Source organism: Eschrichtius robustus, chromosome 2 (assembly GCF_028021215.1).
Source record: "Eschrichtius robustus isolate mEscRob2 chromosome 2, mEscRob2.pri, whole genome shotgun sequence".
In the NCBI taxonomy this organism is placed as follows: domain Eukaryota; kingdom Metazoa; phylum Chordata; class Mammalia; order Artiodactyla; family Eschrichtiidae; genus Eschrichtius; species Eschrichtius robustus.
In genome coordinates this window covers 126642211-126666608 of record NC_090825.1, presented here as the reverse complement: position 1 = coordinate 126666608, position 24398 = coordinate 126642211, and the positions used below count along the sequence as shown (strand labels likewise).

The window sequence follows — 24398 nt, the reverse complement described above, 5'->3', positions numbered from 1 at the left end:
CAGAACACAGATGGGTTGGGGAAACACCAGCAGAGAGGGCACAGGGGCTGGCACAGCTGCACCAGGCCACCCTGCCCCACTGGAGGATGCCATGTGCAGGGGACCTGATCAGGCATTTTCCCACCCCACCCTCATCTCTCAGGGAAGGAGGGACCCCAGGGCAGCCCCTCCCAAGCCTGGGGATTGAAGATGCCAAGGTCTCTGGCTACAGGCCTGGGGTGTCACCTGCCCTCTGCTCTCTGCCTCCACTCTCGTGTCCATGCCCAGGGACCCGCGTGCTGAAGCAGAGTGGGCAGCGCTGGGACCAGACAGCCATATGTGTGGACCACCTCCGAGTCTCTTAGTGGCCTGGTCGTCCACAGCCAAGGCCAATTCCCCAGCAGTGCCTGGAGCTGGAGGAAACAGTGAGGGCCGCCAGGACAAGGGACGAGGGAAGAGAGGGGCCCTGGGTCCTGACTATGACCCCTCGTTCCCACCTCCACAGTGCAGGTCAGGCACCTCCCTCCCTTCCCCGGTTCTAATCATGCCCAGGGCTCCCCACACTAGAGGGCATGGGGTCCAGAGAGGGAAGTTGTGGGGTCCTCCCTCTTTCCCTCCCTCCACCCTCCTAATACCCAAGCTCAGGCAGTAGCCCCTCTGGTCTGTCCTCTGCAGGCTTCCCGCCTCTACCCTGTCCCCTCTATTCCACCTTGCACACTGAGCCAGAAGGATATTCTATCTAAAGCACATGATCATGCAAATCCCCTGCCCGCCCACGTCCCTGGCTCCCCCTCCCCATCAATCTTCATTCCCACCTGAATCCTTTTGTAACCTGGTAACACCTGCTTCTCCCACCACTCTCCCGCTCTCCTCGCTCACTCACCCTTGGTCTCTCCCCAGGCCGCCTCCTGGTCCCAGGGGAGGAGAAGGGGGCCATATTCTGACCTCCACACCTTGGCTGGATCAATGCCTTGGCCAGAGGCCCTCCCCACCCTGCCGTCCTCTTCCTCTCTCTCTCTCTCCAAACTTGCCCATCCTCCAGGGCCCTCAGGTCCCACCTCCTTCAGGAAACCTGGCCTGCACACGTGAACCCACAGGGATCTTTCTCCCGCTTGACTTGATAACCCTTGATGCCCGGGGCCTCATGGGCCTCGAGACAACCTGAGTGTCCCTGCCCAGCTCAAGATTCTGATTCGTTGAAGTGTATGGGCACGCTCCCCAGGAGAAGAGAAGGGACTGGGCCCTGAACAGAGATGAGAGGGTGGTGCCAGCTGCCACATGAGAAAGGGAGCTGGCTGGTCAGGAGGCCTGGGGTCCAGTCCCTTCTGTCGTGTGACCTTGGGCCTCAGTCTGTCCATCTGTGAAGTAAGGGCTGAGCTGGCTCATTCTCAGCTTTGAGTGTGTGTGTGTGTGTGTGTGTGTGTGTGTGTGTGTGTTGGGAGTAGACAGAGGTTTTAGGAGAGGCAGAGGCCACAAAGAGGGTCTTGCTCTGGGGACCGGCATCACCATGGCAACCTCCCGCAGCCTCAGGCCTCTCCGAACCCCAGAGGGTGCGTGGCAACCCTTGGGGGCCGGCAGGGCCTCCTGTCTGCCTGCTTCCCATCTCACATCATGGATTCCTCCTCCTCTGCAATCTCTCGGTCCACCTCGATGGCCGTGTTCTCGAAGCTGGTGATGCCCCCGTACTTGCGCATGTGCACCATCAGTGGCTTGGGGGACTGGCTCCCGGCCAGCGTGGCCACGTACATGCCTGTCCGGTTCTCCTCCAGCGACGGGCCCCAATCTAGGGCTGGCCGGCTGGCCTGCTGGAGCCGCTGCAGCAGAGCAACCACAGGGCTGAGAACCAGGGCTCAGGGACTGCTTCCAGGGTCACCGGCAAAACACTTACCGCGTCACCTGGATTAGTCTGTGCAACAACCCGGGGAAAGGGCAGGGGCACTGTCACTTCCCCAAGGGAGTGAGTCACATGCCTGGGGAGAATTCTGCACTGCCACTCACAAGTTGGGTGGCCTTTGGGCACGGAATTTAAGCTCTGCTTCCAGCATCTGTAACTTGGGAATCATGATGCCTTCAAAGGGTGGTTAGGAAGGCACTGGGGCGAAGCACTCAGCAGGGTGCTGGGAACAGAGTAAGGCCCAGTAAATGGTGGCTGTTGTTATGGTTACATGGCAGGCAGTCCAGGAGTCCACTCTGGGTCCCTCCCCTAAATGCTGAGTCCTGAAGAGCTGGGAGCTTTGGGGAGAGAGCCATGCACTGGGAAGATGGAGACAGAGTGGCCATGGTGGGTCTGACACAGATGTCTGACCTTTCCCTCTCCAAGCTCCAGTTTCCATGGAAGGAGGGAGCTAAGGTGATGACTAAGCCTGGACATTCTAAGGTTCTGTCTTCCTCAGACCAAATTCCCAAAGCCCTCTGCCTGCCCTGCCAGGGAGAAGAGCCCCAAACTCTTCAATGAAGGGAGACAACCAACATTAAGTGGAGCCTACTGGGTGTACATTCCAAGGGAGATAATGTGTGCCATGCCCTTAGCGTGGGGCCTAGCACAGCTCTAGACTCAAAGCACGGTGATGCCCATTAAAATGTATAGACAGCAATGTTATCCCACCACTCAGGAACCTGCCAAAGGCTTGTCATCTCACTTGGAACGAAATCCAAAGTGCTCACGTGGCCGCCATGTCCTGACCCCTGTCTACCTTCGTGATCTTGGCTCCCGCCACTCTCTCTCCACCCCCTCTGATCCAGTCTCGCTGACCTCAAACTTGCCGGCCCCTCCTGCCTCAGGGCCTTTGCACTGACTGTCCTTCTGCCTGGAATGCTCCCCCCTTAGACATCTAAACCAATCACCTTGGCGATTTCGTCAGGTCTCTGTCACCTCCTCAGAGAGGTCTCCCCTGGTCACCCTGGCCAGAACGCCGTCCTCCATCACTCTCTATTCCTGTACTCTGGTTTTGTTAGGTTTTGTTTTGTTTTTAAGTATTGCACTTACCACTGCCTTCATGTGTTTGTTTGTTTATTGTCCATCTCCCGCATTAAAATACAAGCTCCCTGAGTTTAAGGACTTAGATTTGTTTACAGCTGCACACTAGTGCCTAGACCAAGGTTTCTCAACCTGAGAGCACCACTGACATTGTGGCCTAGGAGGTGTTCTGCCCATTGAACCCTGTGTAGCCGGATCCCTGACCTCTAGATGCCAGTAGCATTCCCCCTCCAACCCCACCCTCTCAGGACAATCAAAAATGTTTCCAGACATTGCCAAGGGTGCCCTGAGGGCAAAATCACCCCTGATTTTGAGGTGAGAACCCTCCAGCTTAGAACTGAGCACTCACCGGGTCCCAGCTCTGTGCTGAGCATGGACTCATTTAATCCTTACACTATCCCTATGAGACGGGTATTATTATTACCTCCACCGCCCCACACACAGATGCTGTCTGAAAGTATGGTTCAGAGACGTTAGTTAAGTTGGCCAAGGTCACACCGGTGGGAAGCGGTGGTGTGGCATTTGAATCCAGGCAGTCTTGACCCCATCCTGAACTTTAAAAATAGCCTGCTTTTCTGCCTGTCACAGTACTGACTTCGTTGATGAGCTTTTTTTCTTCTCACAGCAACCATATGGGCAGTTATCACTGTACTCATTTTTTTTCTTTTTTCTTTTTTTTTTTTAGGGGAAAGCACAAACGCAGTCCCCCACTACTACAAATTCTGCAGTCGAGTTTCCCACGTTTGGGGAAATCGCAGGGATCAGCACATCCGGAGTGCAATGGATGAGCCGCGCACTGCAGAACCACCTTTGTGATCACGGTATCTCCCCTGACAGGTAAGGATCACTGTCCTCATTTTAAGGACTCAGAAAGCAAGGTTCAGAGAGGTGCGTTCACTTGCTTAGGGTCACAAAGCTGGCAAGTGGCAGACCCAGGATTCTGATCCTAGTGTGTCAGTGCTGGGAAGCTTGGTCTCTGAAGGTGGCACCCCCTGAGTGGGGCAATGACTTCTCTGTGGGGCTCACCGATCCCCCAACAACCTGTCCTCTCCGCCTGGCTGTGGGCAGCGGTGGCAGCAGGACAGGAGGGAGGCAAAGCAAGGCTTGGGAACCATGAGCTTCCTGGGAGCTGGAGCCCTCCTCCTTCCCTTCGCAGACACCCTGGCTCTCAACAAGGAGACAAGTTTCCTTTAGCAGCACAGGTGGGGCTCCTGAGGTTCAGAAAAGGAAAGGGGTTTGCCTCAAGTCGTACAGCAGTTGGAGACAGAGCAGTGGCTGGACTCCAGGACTCCCCTGTGATCTGCGCAGTGTGACCACAGCGCCCTTCTGCCAGGGAAGGGCTCTGAGCCTCCCTCCAGAAGCTGGAAGGTGAGGCAAGGGACAGCCAAGGAACAGTGGAGGTGTATGAGGTAGGGGGGTGGGCAGTAGTGAGCTGGTTAGCAGGCTGGGGACGGGTGGAGGGTCACAGGAGCCCTGATTTGTAGCCAATCTCACTGTTGTAATTATCCCCCACCCTTGTCAATTTCAAGCTCTCAATGGTTTAACAACTGGGTCACAGTATTTCTGAATATTTAACAATTAGCTCTCATGGAGCAGTACTAGGGGCTCCAGCACACCTCTGACGGTGTGTGTGTGTGTCCCAAGGCGGTCTCTGGGCCCTAGCAGGCTCACTCAGCTCCACTCACTATGACAGCCTCTTGCCACCAGAGGACTCCACACCCACGGCCTCAGAAGTGGAGGGCTCAGACACAGATGTAGAGAACAAACGTATGGACACCAAGGGGGGAAAGTGGGGGTGGGGGTGGTGGGATGAACTGGGAGATTGGGATTGACGTATATACACTAATATGTATAAAATAGATAAATAATAAAAACCTGCTCTATAAAAAAATACATTAAATTAAAAAATTTTAAAAAAAAAGAAGAAATGGAGGGCTCAGTGTGCAGAGGGCACTTGAGGCTCAGAGAGGGGCGGGATCTCCAGCAGCTGCACGGCATCCCAGCACGTCCACTGGCCCACAAAGGGTCCCCATTCCCTGCTTCCGAGCCTGCAGAATCCCATACCAAACAGCTTGCACTCTGTATGCTTTCTGGGTCTCTCCACAAAACCCTGGCCGTGGGCAGGGCTCCCCGTCACCAGAGGAGGGTGACAGCCCACCCCTAGGGTCCTTCAGTGTTGCCTCTGACCCTGAGTTCCACAGGGAAGCTAGCGACCCGAGTTCAAGTCCTGACCCCTGCCCAACTCACCATGGGACCTTGGATAAGTCCCTTGTCCTTTCAGGTTCCCCCAAGACACGTGGGCACTGGCCAGTATCCATGGTCTTTGGATTGTGCCCCTCCCTTGCCAGGGGCCCCGGGTGGTGGGAGGGGCCACAGGACAGGACTCTGGCCCCAGAGCCTGCCACAGACCAAGCAGATCTGAGCTGATTCATAGCCCAGGCTACTGGTTAGAAAAAAATGCTCTTCCCAGTTAAAAGAATCCTGCAGGCCCTGGAAAAGGTGTTGGAGCAGATGTGTTTTCTGTTCTAGAGGTTGGGCCCAGGGCAGGGCCACAGGTTGGGGGGCTGGGAGCAGGCAGGGGTGGGGCAGACTCACCTCCCAGAGCGAGCCCTCCTCTCGAAGCACAGCCACCAGCATGCCGGCTGGGATCATGAGGCAGGACAGCAGGCCCATCAGGATGCCCAGCAGCTCCGCCCAGGCTGGGAAGCGGTAGCTGCCATATTCTGAGGGCTGGTACTTGACGATGCTATACACCAGCAGGGCCTGCAGGTGGGGGGCTCCCAGCATCAAAGTGGGCCTCGGGCATGGCCCAGGGCTCGGGATAGCCCAGGTCTGAGCTATCTTAAAGCCTGAGATAGCTCAGCCCAGGGCCATCCAAGGCCTGAGAGAGCCCAGCCCAGAACCACCCAGTTTCTGAGATATCCCAGTCCTAAGCTGTACCAGAACCTGAGATGGTCCATCTTTGGAGCCTTTGCAAGTCCTCAGACAGCCCTGCCCCAAGCTGACCCAACGCCAAGACCTGAGACAGCCCAGCTCTGAGGCGCCCTAGTTCCTGAGACGGCCTACCCCTGAGCTGCTCTGACCCTAGCCTTAAGGCTCTGAGGCCTGAGAAAGCCCCACTCATTTTGCCAGCCAAACGCAGGACCAGGCTCAGCACAGCTACAAAAGCTGGGGGCATCAAGGGGGAGGGGAGTAGACCAGGATCCTGGTGCCCGCTCCACCCCTCAGCCCCGACAGAGGTCCACCGTGGGCCAGGGCAGTCCTACCAGACTGAACGCCCAGAGGGACCCTGCTCTCAGCCCTGAGTCCCCAGCCAGCAGCCCTCCCTCCCACCCCCGGTTACCAGGAGCGTGGCCGGGGACAGGAACAGCCAGCAGGCCCTGAAGTAGAGGCCCGGCTTGAAGCCCAGCATCATGTGGATATCCCGGCAGAATCTCTGGATGCCTGCACAGGGGAGGGAGGAGAATGGTCCCACCCGCAGCCCCACAAGCGCCAGCAGCCCCTCCTCCACTCCAGCTGCCCCCACCGGAAACCCTGGCCCTTGGGACCAGGAACCCAGTGCAGGGGGGCTCCAGGGTAGACTCCCACTCTCCCACGGTGGGGAGCCTGACTCCGCCTCCCATGGCCCCTCTCACCATACACCCGGGTGACAGCGAGGCACGTGGTGATCACCACCACCATTAGCCCGAAGCTGGCGCTGTAGTCGTCCAGAAGGACCAGCCAGTACATGCCCCCCTGGAACACAAGTCGCAGCTCTGGGGTCCCCTCATCCCAGCCTCTCTCCCTGATGCCACCCCTTCCCCGGGCAGGAAGTGAGCAGGAAGCAGCCAGACCGGCGGGGAGGGCAAGATGATGACAGTGTGACTGCTGTCTGCCTGCCGAGCCCTTTATACACATCGTCTGATTTGAGTCTCACAACAAGCCTAGATGTAGACCCCATTTTATCAGTGGGAAAACAGCCTCAGGGAGGTGAAACCACTTGTCCTGAGGTCACTTAGCAAATGCAGGAGCGAGGCTTGAACCCAGGTCTTTCAGACTCCAACGTCAGGACTCTGGGTCATAGGCCAAGCTGCCCCTTGGGAGAGAGGGCCTGGGGTGGACTAGGTTCCTCCCAAGGAGGAAGAAGCAGGTAGCTCAGGGAGTGCTTGGCCTGGCCGCAGACGGTGCCGCAGGTGTGTGCCCCAGCCTTGCCCACCAGTGGTCCGCCCACCCCGCAGCGCCACTCACATCCGTGGTGAGGACCAGCCCCATCAGGTACATGGCCATGCAGATGAGCCCTGAGAACACAGCCTTCTTGGGCCGCAGGTAATACGGGAACTCATCTGTAACAGCTGTCACAATGGTCTCCAGGAAGGCAAACTGCGGGGGAGAAGGGGGGTGGTCAGAGTTCTGTCCCCACCACATACATACAAACACACACAGATACACATCCCACAGACACAGATACACACACGCCACACATACACACACAGGTACACACATAGATATACACAGACACATCACACAGATACACATCACACACATGCCATACACACAGACACATCACACGAAGACATACACAGATACACAGTCATACATCTCACACACACACAGACACACATATAGATACACACATCACACACAGATACACACGCACAGAGACACAGACACACACCACAAGGTGCACCCCCACTGGCGTGGAGCAGCTCACCTGGCTGTCCAAGCCAAGAGTCAGCAGCATGAAGAAGAAGAGGAAGGACCAGAAGGGCGATAGAGGCAGCATGGTCATGGCCTGTGGATAGACGACAAAGGCCAGGCCAGGGCCTGGGCCAAGGGCACACGGGGTCAGCAGTCTGGGGAACGCGGGGGTCCCACATCCGTACTCAAATGCACATGGTCGCTTACACCCACTTGGGCACACTTGGTTCAGCCAGACCCAGAGATGTACACTCACTGCACACTTCCAACACTTTCTTAATTTTTAGGATACAGGCCAGCACCCTGTCGGTGCTCCATAAACACAGGTTGATAAAATAAATGAATTAATAATGAGTACATGAGAAAACACAAGACCAAATAGAAAACCTCATTTGAATACACTTATGTACACAATCATTTGCACAGACAGTTCCATGAACACACATACTCAGACACTCCCATTGGCACAAGACACTGATTCACATCATTCAAACCCTCAATGAACTTGCACAGCCATCTGCACACAGGTTGTGACTCATCTGGACAAGCAAGGCAAGTTCCTAAGATGCAACAAAACAAGACAATCTCCTACAGAAAGTCACTTATCTCCAGACACAGGTTGACACACACTCATTTGTACACTCATCCCTTTGCTCTAGGACACCCAGAGAGCAGCTAAGACACATTCATTCGTGTGCACGCACACGCACATGACATACCCATCCACAACCTTGCTGGGCCACACGTATGTTAACTTGCCCAGCCCAGCTGTCCCCGACACACTCTCCACCCACCAGGGCTGGGCAGCCTGCTCACCTGCTTTGGCTACTTGGTCCACAGGCACACCCAGCTCCTGAGACATGTAGCCCAGCACGGAGAAGATGGCAAAGCCAGCCAGGATGCTGGTGATGGCGTTGCCCAGGGTGACGATGAAGGTGTCTCTGCCGGGAGAAGTCCAGGCACAGGCCAGGGTGAGCGGGCCACGGCCTCACCCACGAGGCCCTCCCCAGCCAGCCACTCTCCTCCCCACTCCAGCCCCTGGGGTCTGGGAGGCAGCCCTGACCTATAGATGTTCTGGTGAAACGTGTTGTAGGACGCAAAGGTGAGGAGCCCCCCGAAGCCCACACCCAGGGAGTAGAAGATCTGAAGAGCAGCTTCGATCCACACCTGTGGCAGGAAAGGATGCAGATGGAGGGCAGAGAGAACGGGCTGGCACACCATGGTGTCCAGAGGAGGAAGAGATGGGGCAAGAGCCGGTCGACAGGTCCAGGGATGCTGTGGTGACGAGCCTGGCTCACGAGTGACAGCGGCAGGAAGCAAGCCCTGCTCCGACACTTACACTGCAGGACTTGGGCAGATCCCTTCCCCTCTCCGGGCCTCAGTTTCCCCATCCAGGATCTAGGAGATACTCTCTAAGCTTGGTCCGGTTTTGAAGGAAGTAGTGCCTTGTGTAAATTTTCAGTAGATGCATACTGACAACAAGCCCCTGTAACCCCTTTACTTCCTCCCTAGAGTTGGAGGGACCTGAATTTGAATCCCAGCTCTACCATTTTTTATCTGTGTAACCTGGCCAGGCCACATCACCTCTCCAGGCCTCAGGACCCTCGTCTGTACTGAGGAGATAGGCACAGTACCTCCCTCATAGGGTGGTGGTAAGGATTACGTAACTACATACATGCAAAGTGCTAGAGCAGGGTCAGGCACAGTCATCCATCAACAAATAAGAAACGTTAGGTGTCAGTACCATTGTTGTTTCTATTATTATTACTAATGCCCTCCTTGGGGTTTGGAGTCAGACAGATCTGGGTGGAAATCCCAACTCTGCCAACTCCTTAGTCATGTGACCTTAAGCTTATCACCAACTCTTTTGCGCCTCAGCTTCTTCATCTGTAAAATGAGAGAATAATATCTACTGCATAGGATTGTGAATAATAATCAAGGAAAGTGCCAAGCACAGCGCCTGGTACAGGGGGCTCACCATGTGGAAGATCCTTCCCCCCACCCCCTCGTTTCCCAGGGAGCCCTCTTTCCACTCCCCAGCCTGACTGCTGCCTCCGCACGCAGGCTTTGAGGGCCTCACCTTGGAAGACAACAGGTGGTGGAACTGAGGGGTGAGATAGAACTGGATGCCCTTCCAGGCCCCTGGGAGGGTGACTCCACGGACCAGCAGCATGAGCAGGATGAGGTAGGGGAACGTGGCCGTGAAATACACCACCTGAGAGACAGTAAGGGGGGTGACCTTCCCTCTCCTCTGCTCCTCTCACAAATCCCCATCTTACCAACTCACCTGCCCAACCCAAGCTGGGACCAGCCACCGTGCTCTCTCTCCTTCCCTCACTCCCTCCACACATCACTGCTGTCCAAGGCTGTTCCCACCCTTCCACTCTCTCCAGCTCCACTGCACCCTGGTCCAGGCCCCCTGCAAACCCAGCCTGCATGGTCATCAGACATTGGACACGCCCAAACTCCCCTCTGCCGCGCCTCTGCCTGTTCCCAAACCTCCAGCCTTGCCTCAGCAAACACCATCAAGTCTCAAGCCCCTCGCCGCCTTGGCTTGCACCACGATAAACTCTCCTGGCTTCCTAATGGTCTCTACGCTGTCTTTCTAGTCTTTCTTTTAGTGGTTCTCTTCCTCGTGGACAACGTCTCTCAGCACTTTGCAGAGGGACAAGTTCTAATTTATAAATGATTGAGTAAACCACTCAGAAGGTTTCCAAGTCCTTCTGAAACAGCTTTATGGCCCTTCCTGCCCTTCATAACCTAAAACGGGCGTCTGCGGCTTTCTCTTCCCAGCATCTAGCTGGCCTTCTTCAGATAACAGTCGCCTGACTTTCCCACCTGGCGCTGACTCCATTCCCAGCCTCAGCCAAGCCGAGCACTCCACCCTCCTGCCCACGGTGACTGGTTCAGGGATGGGTATAAGACCTATGTATCCAGTGAGACTCAATTCTAGGATTTTTGAAACTTGGGGCAAGGGAGAACACTAAGCAGGTAAGATGTAAGCCTAGAGCTGCTAGCGGCAACCTCGTGAAAAATGTAGCCTGAGAAGGAAGCCAATCTGGAGGAAAGTACTGCTGAGACACCAAGAGAACGACATTCCTGATAACTCCAACTGAACCTCTAGATCCAGCCATGCCTGAAGCAGACCGTCTAGACTTTCCAATTGAGTGTGACAACTGGGTTCTAGTGCTTGCATTTCAAAGAGCCGTCACTCATACCCACCCTCCAAGCATTCAATGAACACTTGCTGAGGTTCTTCAAAGTGCCAAGCACTATGTTAGGAAAGAAGCTTGAATAACAGATAGGTCCCGCTCTTGGCGTGTTTCTAGTCTAGTGAGCCAGCCTAGCCACCATCCAGGCTCACCTCCACATCTTTCTTCAGGCAGTGCCTCCCTCCCCCAGTCTCAATGCACTCTCTCACCCCCTCTTCCCAGTTGAAGTCCATTCATCCTCTCAGGCTCAGTCCACACCCTGCCTCCTCAGGAAGACCTCACCCTTCCCAGCCTCTCAAGCCTCCGGGGCCTCCCAGCTTCACCTTGCCCGAGGACTTCACACCCTTGAGGATACAGAGGAACACGATGACCCAGGCAAGCAGCAGGCAAAGGCAGAGGTTCCAGCGGATCTGCCCAGGACTTCCGATGCCCCGGCTGCCTTGGATGTGGAGAACGTAGCGGCTGTGGGAGACAAGGTCTGAATGTACTCTGGTGACCCTGCCATGCTCCACAGACATGGAGTAAAGCTGTGGCCAGCCTGCGAGACTATCCTGGCTTTTTTCTATTTGATTCCTCTCCATCCTTCTCTGACCAGCTCAGCACCCACGAGGTGGGCCTCTACAGACCCCATCACGCAGGCTGCCTTCCTCTTCAATTTCCATCTGGGTCTGGCTAATGGGAGTCAACAGCAGGAGACGGGATGATGGGTTGGGGTATTTGCACACACGTGTACACATGTACACGCATACATGCACGCACATCCTCAGAGGGTCTGGCTGTGACTGCCTTCTTCTATAGCACAGCTTTTGTTGGGCAGCCCTTCCTCCAAGGCTTCAGATTTCCCCTGGTTCCAGTAACACTGCCTCCTTGCCTCAGGGGTGGTATGGCTGTCCCTCTTGCTGGTGCCTCACCTTTCCATGTGGATCCCCTCTGTAAAGTCCCTCCACTCACTCAACTCCCTTCAGCCCTGTGAGAGTGCCAGTCTGCTTCCTGCCTGCTCCCCAACTGATGCAGTGGGCCACGGCGTTGCCATGGAGACCCCTGGCAGCTGCCAGTGACCATGTCATGTTCTTTGGCTTTTAGCTGCATACCCAAGCCCTTCCCCACTGGTCAGACATACTCCTCAGCAGGTGCAGACACTTTGGATGGACTTTAAATAGATAAACGGATGGACCATGTAATATGTGAGGGTTGGAGATTAAAACATTTCAAGACATGGGGCTCATTTGGGGGAAAATTCCTAAGAGCAGCCTTTTGCAGGTAAAGGGTTGGGGGTATCTGGTCTGTGTCCTCTGGTCAACCAATGGTCCCCACCTAGGAACAAGGCTACTCTGGAATGTTCCAGAACAAGATCAGGGATCAGGAAGCCTTGGTTCCAGTACTGCCTCTGCCAGTAAGTACTGAGCAAGCCTCTGGGCCTTGTTTTCTCAGCTATAAAGTGGGACTTTGGGACAGGCCAATGGGCAGCGATGCCCTTTTGATACCCACCATTCACAGGAGCTTGCAATGTGCCTGGCACTGTGTTAAGGGTTTTACCTGCATTACCTGCATAATTCTCATAGCAACCCCTTACTCTCCTATAGTCTTCTCTCTCCTGTTAGACTAACCTGAGATGGTCCTGTATGATCATGGCCCCTTCTAAGTGCCTTACCCACTAGTACAGTCGGTACTCAATAAATACAGATTGAAAGAACGAATGAGTGATTGACTGACTGATACTGATAGCATCCTATGAAGCAGGGACTCTTATTACCCCCTTGAGCAGAGGAGGAAACTGAGGCTCCAAAAGTTGACGATTACTGTTATCATCAGCATCATTACTATCAGCTAGCATTTATTGAGCACTCACTATCCACCAGGCTGGGCAGCACAATTTATATGCTTTCTTTCCTTTAATCCTCACAGTAACCTTCAAATACTATTAGCACACCGACTTCAAAGATAAAGCATCAGAAGCAAAAGAAATTGTTCAGGGTCACACAGCTGGCCAGGTGAAGAGCTGGGATTAGAACCCAGAGTCCGCCTAACACTAGCACCTGAGCTTGGCCTTTGAGGTGCATGCTGAGCCCCTTGGGGACACAGGCACACTCCTGCCCTCTGTCCCTCCCTGACCGCTGCTGGGCCGGCGGGGGCCTGACCTCCAGTACTCCTCGCTGGGGCTGACGGTGCTGGTGAGGTTGAGGGGCAGGGCCCCGTTGCCGTCCTTGGAGCCTCTGTGCTCGAGGCAGAGGTCCGTGTTCCACCAGTTGCCACAGTGCTCCCAGGGCAGGTTGCTGGTGAGGGAGGCGAAGAGGTAGAAGAGGACGTAGGCGATGATCATGTTGTAGTAGATGGCCACCAGGCCCACGATGAGCAGCATGGCCGCGCCGGCACCTGGGCGGGGGAGCGGGCGGCCTTCAGGCCAAGGAAGCCATCCCCTTCCTGGGTTTCACTTCCCTCTCTGCCTACAGGTTGTGGCGGGAACCTCCCCGCCTCCCTCAGGCTCAGAGCACCCCACTGAAGCCTCACCTTTGAAGAGGGGGCTGATTTTCCAGACAGCCAGGGGTCCCAGGCTGGAGAACTGGCCCAGAGAGAGCTCGAGGAAGAAGAGGGGGATGCCGCAGATGGCCAGCATGAGGAAGTAGGGCACAAGGAAGGCGCCTGCGAGGAGGAGGAGGAGGAGGGAGGGTGGGGAGGGTCTGGGGGTGGGCTCCCCCTAAAGCCCAGCTCTAGCCCCGCCCCGCCCCTCCCCTGACTGGCAGGCACCACCACTTCTCACGTGGATTAGGGCTGGGCACTGCAGGACTGTCTTCTCTTATGCCAGGAGATCACTGAGGGCCAAGGGGCGGGGGGTGGGGGCGGGATTTACTCACCTCTGTAGCCCCAGCGCCCAGGCCAGGACTGGGCTCAGAGCAGACATTGAGTGAATGAATGAACAAATGAGTGAATGAATAAGTGCATTCCCTGCCGGAGAAAGTACAAACCCCTCAGTACAGAAATCAATGCCCTGCAGAACGTGGCTCCAGTCTGCTGCCCCTCCCCTCTCCCCAGCGCCACCTCAGATGCTTGTGGCTGCCTCCTATGGTCCCGTGTGCCCAGCATCCCTTCCCCTTTTCTTCTCATATCAGCAGCCAGCTCCTTTACAGGACTGCCCACCACCATATGGCTCTGGAAGTGCTGCCAGTCACACCAGCCAACCCCTGCCCACCCCTTCCTGGGCACACATCCCGAGGCAGGCCAATTAGATACCTTCCCTGCAATTCTATATAAATTCATTCAAAGAGAGCAGTGCTGGGAAGGAAGTCATTCCAGAGTTGTCTGTGGCCACCCCCGACCCACCTGTAAGGAGGAAGCCTGGTCCAGGGAAAAAGGAGGTCAGCACACAGAGAGGAAAGAAGCATCAGAACCAGGGAGAGAGAGGACAGAGACAACTATGGACATCCCTGAGTTCCTGGAGCTTTGGAGGTCAGCACTTGTCCCACACTTCCCAGTCACGCCAATTCATCTCGTCCTTGCTTCACCTAGTTTTACTTGGATTTCTGTCACTCTGCCAATATGCGCTTCTTTAAGGAGTTTGGTAGAGTTGGGAGGAGACACAGTGCTGGTGGGAGCGCGTTGGCTCTGGAGACGATAGCCCTGGGGTGGAATGTTGGATCCCCATCGTGTGACCTTGGGCAAGGAACTTGGCCTCTCCAAGCACTGCTGCCTCATCAAGATGGTGCCCACCCAGGTGGTTGTCATCAGGGTTAAATGAGACAGGCCTGGAGAGCACCGAGCCTGGGGCCTGGCCGATGGTGAGTGCTAACCCCAGCTATTGTTAATGAGACTTAGAACAGCCACTTGATGGAGAGGCAGGGACAGAGAATCTGTTTAAGATGGAAGAGATGCTGTGTTTGCAGCGTGAATGGAAGGAACAAGAGAGGAGGCTAGATTGAAGATTCAAGAGCAGGAATGACTGATGGAGGGAGCGAGGCTCCGGAGGAGGTGAGGTGGGAGAGGAGGGTGGGGAGAAGAGTGAGAGCCCAGTGATCACTGACAGGCAGACACGGCCCTTTATCACGAAGTAGAGGCAGCCCCCTCTGCCCATCACTCAGGGCCCAGGAAGCGCCAGGGCTTGTCGAGAGACCCGAGTGAGTATCCATGCTGGGGATGAGACAGGAAGGAGGAGACTGGGAGAGGAAAAGGGACACGGCAGGGTAAGCTCCCCCTTCCAGCCCCAGGTCACCGCTTCCAACTAATTCAGCCCAAGGTCACATAGGAGACAGTGGCCAAGGCCACTTAACACCTCACTCCACCCTGAGCCTTGGCCCATTGGACTAGATGCCCCTCACGCAGGCATCAGGCCCATACCTCCTCCGTTGGTGTAGGCTCGATAGGGGAAACGCCAGACGTTCCCCAGGCCTACACAGTAGCCGATGCAGGACAGCAGGAAGTCCAGCTTGCCTGTCCAGTTCCCCCGGTCTGCGGCAAAGTCCACGTCCAGGTCTACATCGCCCTGGTCACTGGGGGTCATCAGCAGGTCTGGGATGATGGGCTGCCAGTAAGAGAGACCAAAGGGGTGAGGGAGAAGGTGAGGCCAGGTTAAACTGGGACCCCCAAAATAAGAATATGGAATCAAACAGGGCTAAGTGCAAAGAACTCTATTGGTTCAGATAATCAACCGCTCTCACCTGGGCTGACAGGTTAATAGGCAGAAGCTCCTTGGGGTTTCAGGGGACTACAAACTTTTGAGACTAGCAGGGTGGCTCAGGCACTAAGAAAGCCACCTTGATCTTAGTTTGGCTAACACAGAGGTCCAATCAAGGGATGGTCCTATTTTGACGACAACAACGAACACGATCTTAATAACAGTTACCATGTGTGAGCACTTACCACGCACTCACTGCACTAAACATTTTGCTCACATTACCTGATTTCATTCCCAGAACAACTGTATGAGCTAAGTACTCATCTAAGGGAAACTGAGGCTCAAAGAGGTATTATGGCACACCCACAGTTTTTACAAGGCTGGCTAGTGGGAGAACTAGGTCTCAGGCCCAGAGCTTCCTGATGCTGAAGCCCGGGTCTTCAACCACCCAATGCTGGAGTTCTGCTACTCCATTCTGGGCACCATATTTTAAGAAAGACACTGGCAGTTTGGAGCATGTGCAGCTGACTAGATTGGAGTGTATTCAGGAAAGGCAGTTACAGGAGGACAAGAGGAAGAAGTGGGGCCCCTTAGCATAGAAAGGACGGGGCATGGAGGGAATGTGGGCTCCCCTGGGCTTAGATTTATGCTGTGTGGCTCAAGAAGGCCTACTGAGGACTGTGAATTTTAGCTCACAAGCAGGAAGAAGCTGCTGAAGCCCCAGTCTGCCTCAGAAAGTTGTAATCTTCCTGTCTCTGGAGGAAAGATGCATGCTCAGAGGGGAATGGGAACCAGCTGTCCCTAAGGTCCCCTCCTGCGATTTAAGGAGGGCAGGGAAGTCCACTGGGCATTCTCCCTTTAGGCTGGGGCTGGGCGATGGAGGCCTTCCTCCAGGTGCTTGGAACCCTGGCCCGAGAGATGAGTTAGTGTGTCCATGAGCTGTCCAGGCTTAGGGCTGGGAAGGAAGCCCAAAGTTACCAGGATGACTATCTAAAATTCAGACAGCAGTTCCCAGAAGTGACTCCAGGAATGGGGCAGGAGAAAGGGGCAGCTACACCTTTTCTGCTTGCCTCAGAAAGCCATGCCCCATGGCAGAGGAGGATGGAGCTGCAAAGAAGGCCCATTATCAAATCATGTTCATGGTTTTCAGAGAGAAGAAAGGACCCTCCTGCTTCCTGCTGAGGAACAACTGTGGGGAAACAGTGATTCTACTGGACTGGGCATCAGGAGACCACGATTCTCGTCCCAGGTCTGTACCAATTCACTGTGCAACTTTAGGAAAGACTCTTTTGAGTCTTGGTTTCCCCATATGGACACTGAAGGGATTGGATAGATCACTAATTCCAAAAACACGTCACTTGAAATGTTTGTAGATGTTTGGTGGAACAAAGGATTCTTGAATTAAAAAAGTTTGGGGAAAGCTGGGTTATCACAAGGTAAAACAGGTTTCTTTGCTGCAGGACTTGTCAGATCCTTTAATGTACCAATATGCGCTGTGACTCTCCAAGTAGGGACTAGAACAGACAGTATTCTCCAATTCTACTTAAGAAGAGGGTCCCAAGGAGCTAGGATGTCGGGATATACTTGGCAGAAATGCAAGTCTAGATAATCTTTAGCTAATAGTCTTCTGGCTCTGATGATCTGTGAGGCAAGATTCATCAAGGAGATTTCACCACAGTGGTCGAGGACCAGATCAGATCCCAGCACAGGGACTCAGCAAATAGCCACCACCCGATTTGTTTTATCCCCTAAAATTGCCCTTCCTGGCACCAGCGCAAGTAGGTGTCTGCACACAAATCAGGTGACAGAGGAAACCTTGCTGGGGATTTGTCATATGAGCATTGCTGGGATGAGGATGTGAAAGGAGAGTCCGAGTGTCACAGGACTGGAGGTGACAATGACATGGCTGCAATGACATGGTTAGGGCAACGGGCTCAGGTGGCAGAAATGTGATAACAGCATTGGGCTCTCAGTGATAGTGACAACCATGGTGGTGATCCTGCCTGAGGCTGGCTATTGGGCAGAGGGGCAGTGGTGATGGGGGCAGCCTGGCATGATTATGGGTGATGCTGACAATGATGAAGAGCATGAAAAAGCTGCTTTTCAAGTAACTGGGCTCCAAGGGTTGAAACAAATACGTTGCTGGTGGTTCTTTAGCTGTGATCTCAAACATGCTGGGGTGAGGATAGCAGCAGCTCCTAGACCTGTATGAAACCCACCCCTTCCCTCTGATGCCCCTTTCCCCACGTCTTCCTCTCCAGCTGGGTGAGCATCAGCCCTCTGGAACCACTCCCTCCCAGGTGAACTCCAAGAGGGATGGGGTAGCAGCCAGTTGACAGTGGCCCCTAGTATTGGGTGGGGAGGCAGACCTGTCACCCTGTGACCGCCGCCCCCCCCACCAGTCCCATTCAGGCCAGCTGGCAGGAGGCCCTGATAATGAGGTTCCTCTGATCCCTCCTGAGAAGTTGCTGCCCTTTCTATGTTCACAGAGCAGTCCTGGCTCTCTGTTTCCATGGTGACAAGAGTTCCAAGAGCAGGATGCTGCCAGCTCTTCCGTCCCCTCCTCCCCCAATCAGAGGGAAGCCTGCTCCTGCTCCAGGAACAGGGGATGGGGTCCTCCAAAGCTGAGCCAATCCAAAGCCCACATGGAGCCTCCAACCCCACCATGTGGTAAATCCCAGGAGGCTGGCACAGAGAGGACAGAACTAACTGAGAGACAGAGAAAAGCGACAAAATCAATGGGGCAGGGTTGGAAGCTTGATGAGTTGCTTCACACTTCTGCCTGGGTGTGAGGCTCCCACCCCTGATCCCCCCACTCTCCACCCAGAGTCACACAGGAACACACATCTGAGTTTGCCAGACCACACCCCCTCTTTTAGGGGCCAACAGAGGTAGGTCACCAGCAGTGTCAGGGCTGGGAGAGGTAAGACTTCCCAAGCCAAGGCTTTCATACCTCCTTCAGGATGAGAGAGACAGCAGGAATCTGGAGTCTGACTTCATCATTGTGCAGATTAGGAAAGTGAGTTTCAGAGGAGAAGGGGTGAGCCCAAGGTCAAACAGCAAGTTAAGGGCCGAGCAAAGTCAGGACTCAGACCTCTGACGCTCAGTCCTGTGCTCATCTCTGAATAACGTTGCTGTAGCTGGCACTTCCTCACTCCCCGACCCCCTTCTCCTGGAGACCAAGGGAGGGGACACTGAGGCCAGGGGTCCCACCCCTACCCTGCTGGCCCTAGGTGGCTCAGCCCACCTTCAGGAAAGCAGTAACCTGCACCCCTCAGTTTCCTTGTCTATAAATTGGGGATAATAAGACCTAGGGCCCAGAATTGTTGGAGGATTACTTGAGCTAAGGCTTCATACAACATGGCTATTTACATAATGAGTGGCCCTGTGCCGGTGAGGGGTGGGGGCTCTTGTGAGAAGAGAGAGGAAGGAGGAGAGAGTAGGATGGAAAAGAACAGGGGCTGGACTCAAGAAGACCCAAAAGACCCACAAATGACCCCAACAAGTCACTTATGTCAGGAAACAAAAAGGACCCACTTATCACAGTGGTTCCATGCTCAGCTGCCCAAGGGCAGAGAGCTTGAACGAGTGTATGGTGGCGGTGGGTCTTGCGGGAGAGGGGACCGTCCACCACACCAGCAGCTGTGAGTTCACAGTATCCCCCGCCCCCAGGACTGTGGGGCCTGCTTTGGTGCTACACACTGGGGATGGACCAGCGATGGTCCAGGTTAGAGAACAGACTTGCCCCAAGTCACAGGGTAAGCGGCATCTGTAGAAACAGTACCCAGGCGTTCTGACTCCTTGGCTAAGACTGGTACTTTTAAGCCAAAAGCTAGAAAACTTCCCCTGAGACTCTCCCTCCCCACATACATGTGACTTGGCTGGCAGGTCCAATCCCACAGGACAAGGTGGGGAGGGGCTGAGGTCTGGGCCCAGGGCTCCAGGAACACATAGACTTGGCCTTCTCTCTCATGCCAGCTTCCACCCCACCTCCATAGCCCTTGGGTCTCCCATTTCCTCCCTCCTCGCCTTTGCCTCCCTCGTGCCCTGCTGAGGGGCAGCCTGGGGTCTTAGCAGGGAAGCCAAAGCTGCCAGGAGAATGAAGGCGGTGGGGAGGGAGCAGGTGGTGGGCACTGCAGGGCAGGAGCACTGGCCGGAAACCAGGGCCCTGCTGCCGGCTCACAGAGGCTGCTTCAGCGCAGAGTGCACGGATGAGGACCTGCTCCAAGCCCCCACCAGCGACCAGTCCTGCTCAAGGCTGTCTCAGCTATTCTAACATCTCCCACCCCCTCACATCAGCCCCTGGGGGAACTGGACCAGGGTACTGGGGAGGGGTGGGTGCCTGGCCCCAGCACCCCTACCTCGTGCCTCCTGTGGCTTGAGACACCTGTTCGCAGGACCTGGCCCAGTGAACCCCAGGCCCCATCACACTGCATCCGGACCCCCGGAAGGGGAAGGCCACCCTCCACCCCATGCAGGCTGTGACCCCGCCCCTCCCTGCAATCCAGCTCTGCCGGCCTCCTCCGGAGCCCTGAGCCGGTTGCAGGTGCCCTCTCCCACCCTCCCAGGGGGCTCGAGAGGGGGCGGGCCTCCGCACCCCTCCCTCAGGTGCGCCCCTGCCCTCGTGCCCTACCTTGCTGGGGTGAGCTCCCTGGAGCTTCTTCATCTTGGAAGGTGGGTCTCGGGGGCTTCCCGGCTGGGCTTTCCCTGAGCGCAGAGAGCGAGCGAGGGAGCAAGAGATCTCGCCGCCAGCCGGCTGCAGCGCCTTGGCCTCGGCGACTCCCGAGCACCGGCTGGGGAGCCGCGGGAGGAGGCGCTGCCGTCCGTCGGCTGCCGGGCGCTGCGAACGCCCTGCCTCTCCCTGCGCAGCGCCCTAGGCTGGGGAGGGGAGCACCGCTGCGCCCGCGTAGACAGACAGACGGGCTGACTGACTGACAGCAGGGGGATGCGCGCCCCCGCACGCGGAGCTGCCGATTGGAGGGGCCCGAGCGCGGGGGGAGGGGGGTCCGCAACGGAAACCCTCGGAGGTCTCCAGGCCTCTGCCACCGTCCCCTGCGTGACCTTGGGCAAGTAACCTGTCCTCTCTGGGCCTCCCTTTCCCTAGATGGGCAACGAGGGAGGCAGGCCATGCACATGGACAGTAACAGCCCTGCCTTGGGTTCCAGGATCTCTGTACCTCCTCTTTGCTCTGTGACGCTGCCCACGTTACTTAAACTCCCTGTGCTGCCATTCTCTGTCTAGAAAATCGGGACAAGAATCTTACCTCCCTTACAAGGATGTGAGGAATCCAGGAAGACTGTGCATAGAAAACATTTAGCACAGAGCCTGGCACATCATAGGAGCTCAGTTAACATTTACGGACCCACTGTGTGTTGTCCACTCTTGCCAACAAATGAACAGCCGATAGTCAGATATTTATTCAGTCATCCAATCTACCAATATTTATTGAGCACCTAAAGTGTGCCAGATCCTGGGCTAGGTCTTATTTTTCTCAACACAGTGACCTGGAGGAGATGTTATTATCCCTGTTTCACAGAAGAGGAAACCAAAGCACAGAGAGGTTAAGTCACTCACTCAAGGTCACAGAGCTAGTGAGTGACACTAGTGACAGAGTCAGGCCTCATGGACCTTCCGGGCTAGTAGTGGTGCTGAACAGGTCTGTTTCCTTGGGATGAAAGTGAAACAGGGAGTTTGGGGTGAGGAGAAGGGACAGGGCAAGTGCCACTGTATGGTTGTGATGGTTTGTGACTTAGATCATGAGCGCCTGGGTTCCTGTTCACCAACAGTATGACCTTGGGAATGTTAATGGTTTCCTATCTGTAAAGTGGGCCATCAGCCAATTTGGGCCTGGCTAACCTCTCAGAGTGTTGTAAGGGTACAGTGAACCTGCAGCTAGGATGGGAAATGATTAGCTAGAGTGATCATATGCGTTGGTTTGTGGAACTGAACTAGTATTTGCTAGTGGGCCCAGCATATACATTACAAATCATGCTCCTTTCACGCTCAAAAGTGTCCCAGTTCAGACACTCATAGCATTGCCCTACCAGCAGCCAACATGGGGAGGCCTTAGGGCAGAATGAGATCAAGTGTCTGCTGCCCCTCCCATCTCTGGAGCAGGAGGCAGGAAGGATTTAAATCAGAGCACAGGCTTGGATAAAGGGCCTGGCTGGGTCCCAGGCCCACCTCTCCTCCCCAGGTCCCACCTAGTTGCTCCTTCCTTTAAGCCTGGCCTCACAGGGCAGGCAGGGACTCTCCAGACCCAGCAGAAAGGAGCCCCTTGGCCATGAATGTAAAGGGAAGGGGCATTCACTGAGCCCTACTGTGTGCATTAGATGAGCTCATATCCAATATCTAAGTTTTAGCTCTTTCCAACAGCCTAGAAAGACAAGTTTGTGCGTCCCCCTTTTGTACCTAAGGAAACTGTCTTGAAGGAGTGACGTTGTATGCCCAAGGTCACAAATCACTGAATCTCTGAGCTTTGGAGATAAGGCGAGGAGGGCCTTGGGGCCGTGCCTGGGGAGAGGCAAAAGCTAAGAGGCCCAGGCAGGACCCACCTCTCCTCTCCCCCAGGGAGTGTCACCACACCTCTTACAGGACGGGCAGCTTCACTGAACCACTCCCTCTCTTGGCTTGTGGGTTTCATTAGATGCTAAGGAAGGAAGAGAGAACCATGGGAACAGGGAATAGAGGCGAGGCATTGGCTCAGGAGCCCTGGAAGACTAGCCTCGTTGTGGCCTCTTCCCAGCAGCACCTGCTCCCCCAGATCCAGCCCTGGAGGGAGCCAGCCCTAGGCGAAGGGAAGGGAACAGGGCTGGGACTTTAGCCTTTCTCAGACACATCATGGGGTGACCACTGAACATCAGCAGCAGTCACTGGGGCTCTGAATACAAATGGGTCTAGGCCCATGCCTTTCAGAAGGGGAAACTGAGGCCCAGAGGAGGCAGGACTTGGAAAATCACCCTGTGAAGTAGAGGCAGGGTGAGGCCTGGAATCTAGGAGTTTGACCCCACCTAGGCTCTGCCCTCCATATCACACCTTCTGCCATCCCCTCCCCCATCACCACAGCACTTGTTGGAAAACTCTATACTTCATACAATAAACAACCCCCCAACATTTTTTACAAGACATTGTCCACATGAGTCAGTCTATCCTCTGAAACGCCAGTTTTATGATCATACAACTGGCCATGAGTTCAGCTGCTGAGGACATTTGACAATTGCTCTCCATACCACCCCCTCTCCCCCATCCCAGAAGAAGTTTGCGTACCACTTGGCAAAATAACTAGTTAGGAATTCAAACCTAGTAAATAATCTATTTCCCTTTCCCTCTCCCTTCCCTCTCTATTTCTCCTGGTCTCACATCAAGCAAGAAGAATGGGCATGTGTGCTGATTTAAAGAAAATGTGAGATGAAAATGTACTTCCTTTTATTATATAGGGAGATATTTTTAAATGCATATAAATAAACATTTTTAATTTGCTTAAACGTTCAGACTTTATCGCTGAAGAGCATGTGTTTTGTTACACCAGAGTGGCCACTGAAAGGTGAGGATCCAGACTGCTAATCCATCTGGTGAGAAAGTGGTTCTGGAGCAGCCGTGCCGGGACAGGGTTGCCCTCCAAAGCCGCCCTGTCCTACACCTGCTCTGCTCCCAGCTTCTGTGTCCCACTGGCTGGGCATCTCATCCACTCTGGGCCAGGCTGGTTTCCTTGCTAGAGACCTCCTCTGTGAGGGCACTCCACTCCCAACCCTGACACCTTCCCTAGTCTTGAGCTGTGGCCCTCTCCACTCAGCCCACACCAGTCTCTTGGCAGTCAGTGGTGGGAGTCTCATCCACAAAACTCAGATTCTCAATATGGTGTCAGGGGTCTATAGAAACATAGTGCTGACGCGCACGTTTCTGATTTGCTAGAGGCCATGATCAGGCCCTGGGCCTTCCACAGCCAGGCCAGGCCAGATATCATTTTTGCCTGGACGCCCCCCCACTCCCACCTTCCATCCCCCATCTCTAGCATCAGCTCAGGGCCTGCCACCCAGCAGGGGAGAAGCATAAAATCACTATATGCAAAGCAGAAGCAGCATCGGCCATTCCCGATAGGAAAGCTGGAACACCTCTTAGCACTGGGGTGGCTGCCGGGTCTGACAGGACATAGTGGGTCCTTTTCCCTGAGACATTACAACACCCCTGCTTCTGGTGGAACTCTCTGGGTGGCAGGGAATGCATTACTTCACACCGCAGCTCAAGACACTGCTTGGAAGTTGTCTTAGATAAAAGTTTCCTTTTCCACGGAGCTCAAACACCAGTTGACAGGTGATGGCCAATCCAACCTGTGGGCCCCACCCAAGGCCCTGACCGCCCACGTAGACAGCAACTGCAGCTCACCCAGCCTGCTCGGCCTGGCGACTGACCTCCAACCAGGCAGAGGTCTTCCTGTGGCTGGGGGCAGGCTTGTCCTGCCTCAGATCTTCCCAGCCACCATCTGTCCTCAGCACTGGGGATGGGGGTAGTTAGAACATCAGTCAGGCCCGCCAGCATCACACTAGGATGCAGCAGCCCAGGGAACAGGTGGCTAAAACACAGCACTTACTGTGTGCCAGGCCCTGTGCTAAACATAACTCTGAGATAGCTTAGATAGCTTAGAGTATTTTATTTCCATTTGACAAATGGGGAGGCTGAGGCTCAGAGAAGCTAAGTAACTTGCCTGAAGTCTCACAGCTTGGAAGTAGTCAAGCTGGAGTCCAGGCCACGTGACAACAAAATCTGCTACTCAACACTGAGTCGCAGCTGAAGCGTGGCCCTCCAGCCCACAGCATTCCCACACTCCAGAGTGGTGTTCAGTGGGGTGCTGGTGGTGCTGGTAGGGGGCTCCTGGGTAGTGAAGCATGGGGAATGCTGGATTAAAGAAAATTCAAGGGTTTTCTTGCTGTGGGACTTGTCAGAGCCTTTG

At 55.0% G+C, this 24398-nt stretch overlaps 1 protein-coding gene and 1 non-coding gene across 2 annotated transcripts; both read right to left on the bottom strand.

Annotated features, from left to right (window-relative positions):
* Positions 1-1583: 1583 nt before the first annotated feature.
* SLC6A7 (solute carrier family 6 member 7) lies at positions 1584-20117 on the bottom strand. Its single transcript, XM_068534551.1, has 14 exons — positions 20085-20117; positions 15175-15358; positions 13354-13485; positions 12984-13218; positions 11169-11307; positions 9714-9848; positions 8697-8800; positions 8450-8574; positions 7647-7759; positions 7184-7315; positions 6592-6691; positions 6300-6400; positions 5552-5719; positions 1584-1793 (listed from the first exon to the last, which is right to left on the bottom strand). The coding sequence occupies exons 1-14, from the start codon at positions 20115-20117 to the stop codon at positions 1584-1586; spliced, it is 1911 nt and encodes a 636-aa protein (XP_068390652.1).
* LOC137760364 (U1 spliceosomal RNA) lies at positions 3639-3801 on the bottom strand. The gene has a single exon (XR_011073318.1). It is a non-coding gene; the product is annotated as a U1 spliceosomal RNA (small nuclear RNA).
* Positions 20118-24398: the final 4281 nt, after the last annotated feature.

What these genes read in the sequence shown, in the direction of transcription:
- SLC6A7 (XM_068534551.1), bottom strand. Translation starts at nt 20,117, where the DNA reads ATGAAGAAGCTCCAGGGAGCTCACCCCAGCAAG. An exon ending in AGGGAGCTCACCCCAGCAAG is followed by an intron (nt 15,359 to 20,084) that starts GTAGGGCACGAG and finishes TCTTACTGGCAG; the next exon opens with CCCATCATCCCAGACCTGCT. An exon ending in CTCTTGGCTTGGACAGCCAG is followed by an intron (nt 7,316 to 7,646) that starts GTGAGCTGCTCC and finishes TCTCCCCCGCAG; the next exon opens with TTTGCCTTCCTGGAGACCAT.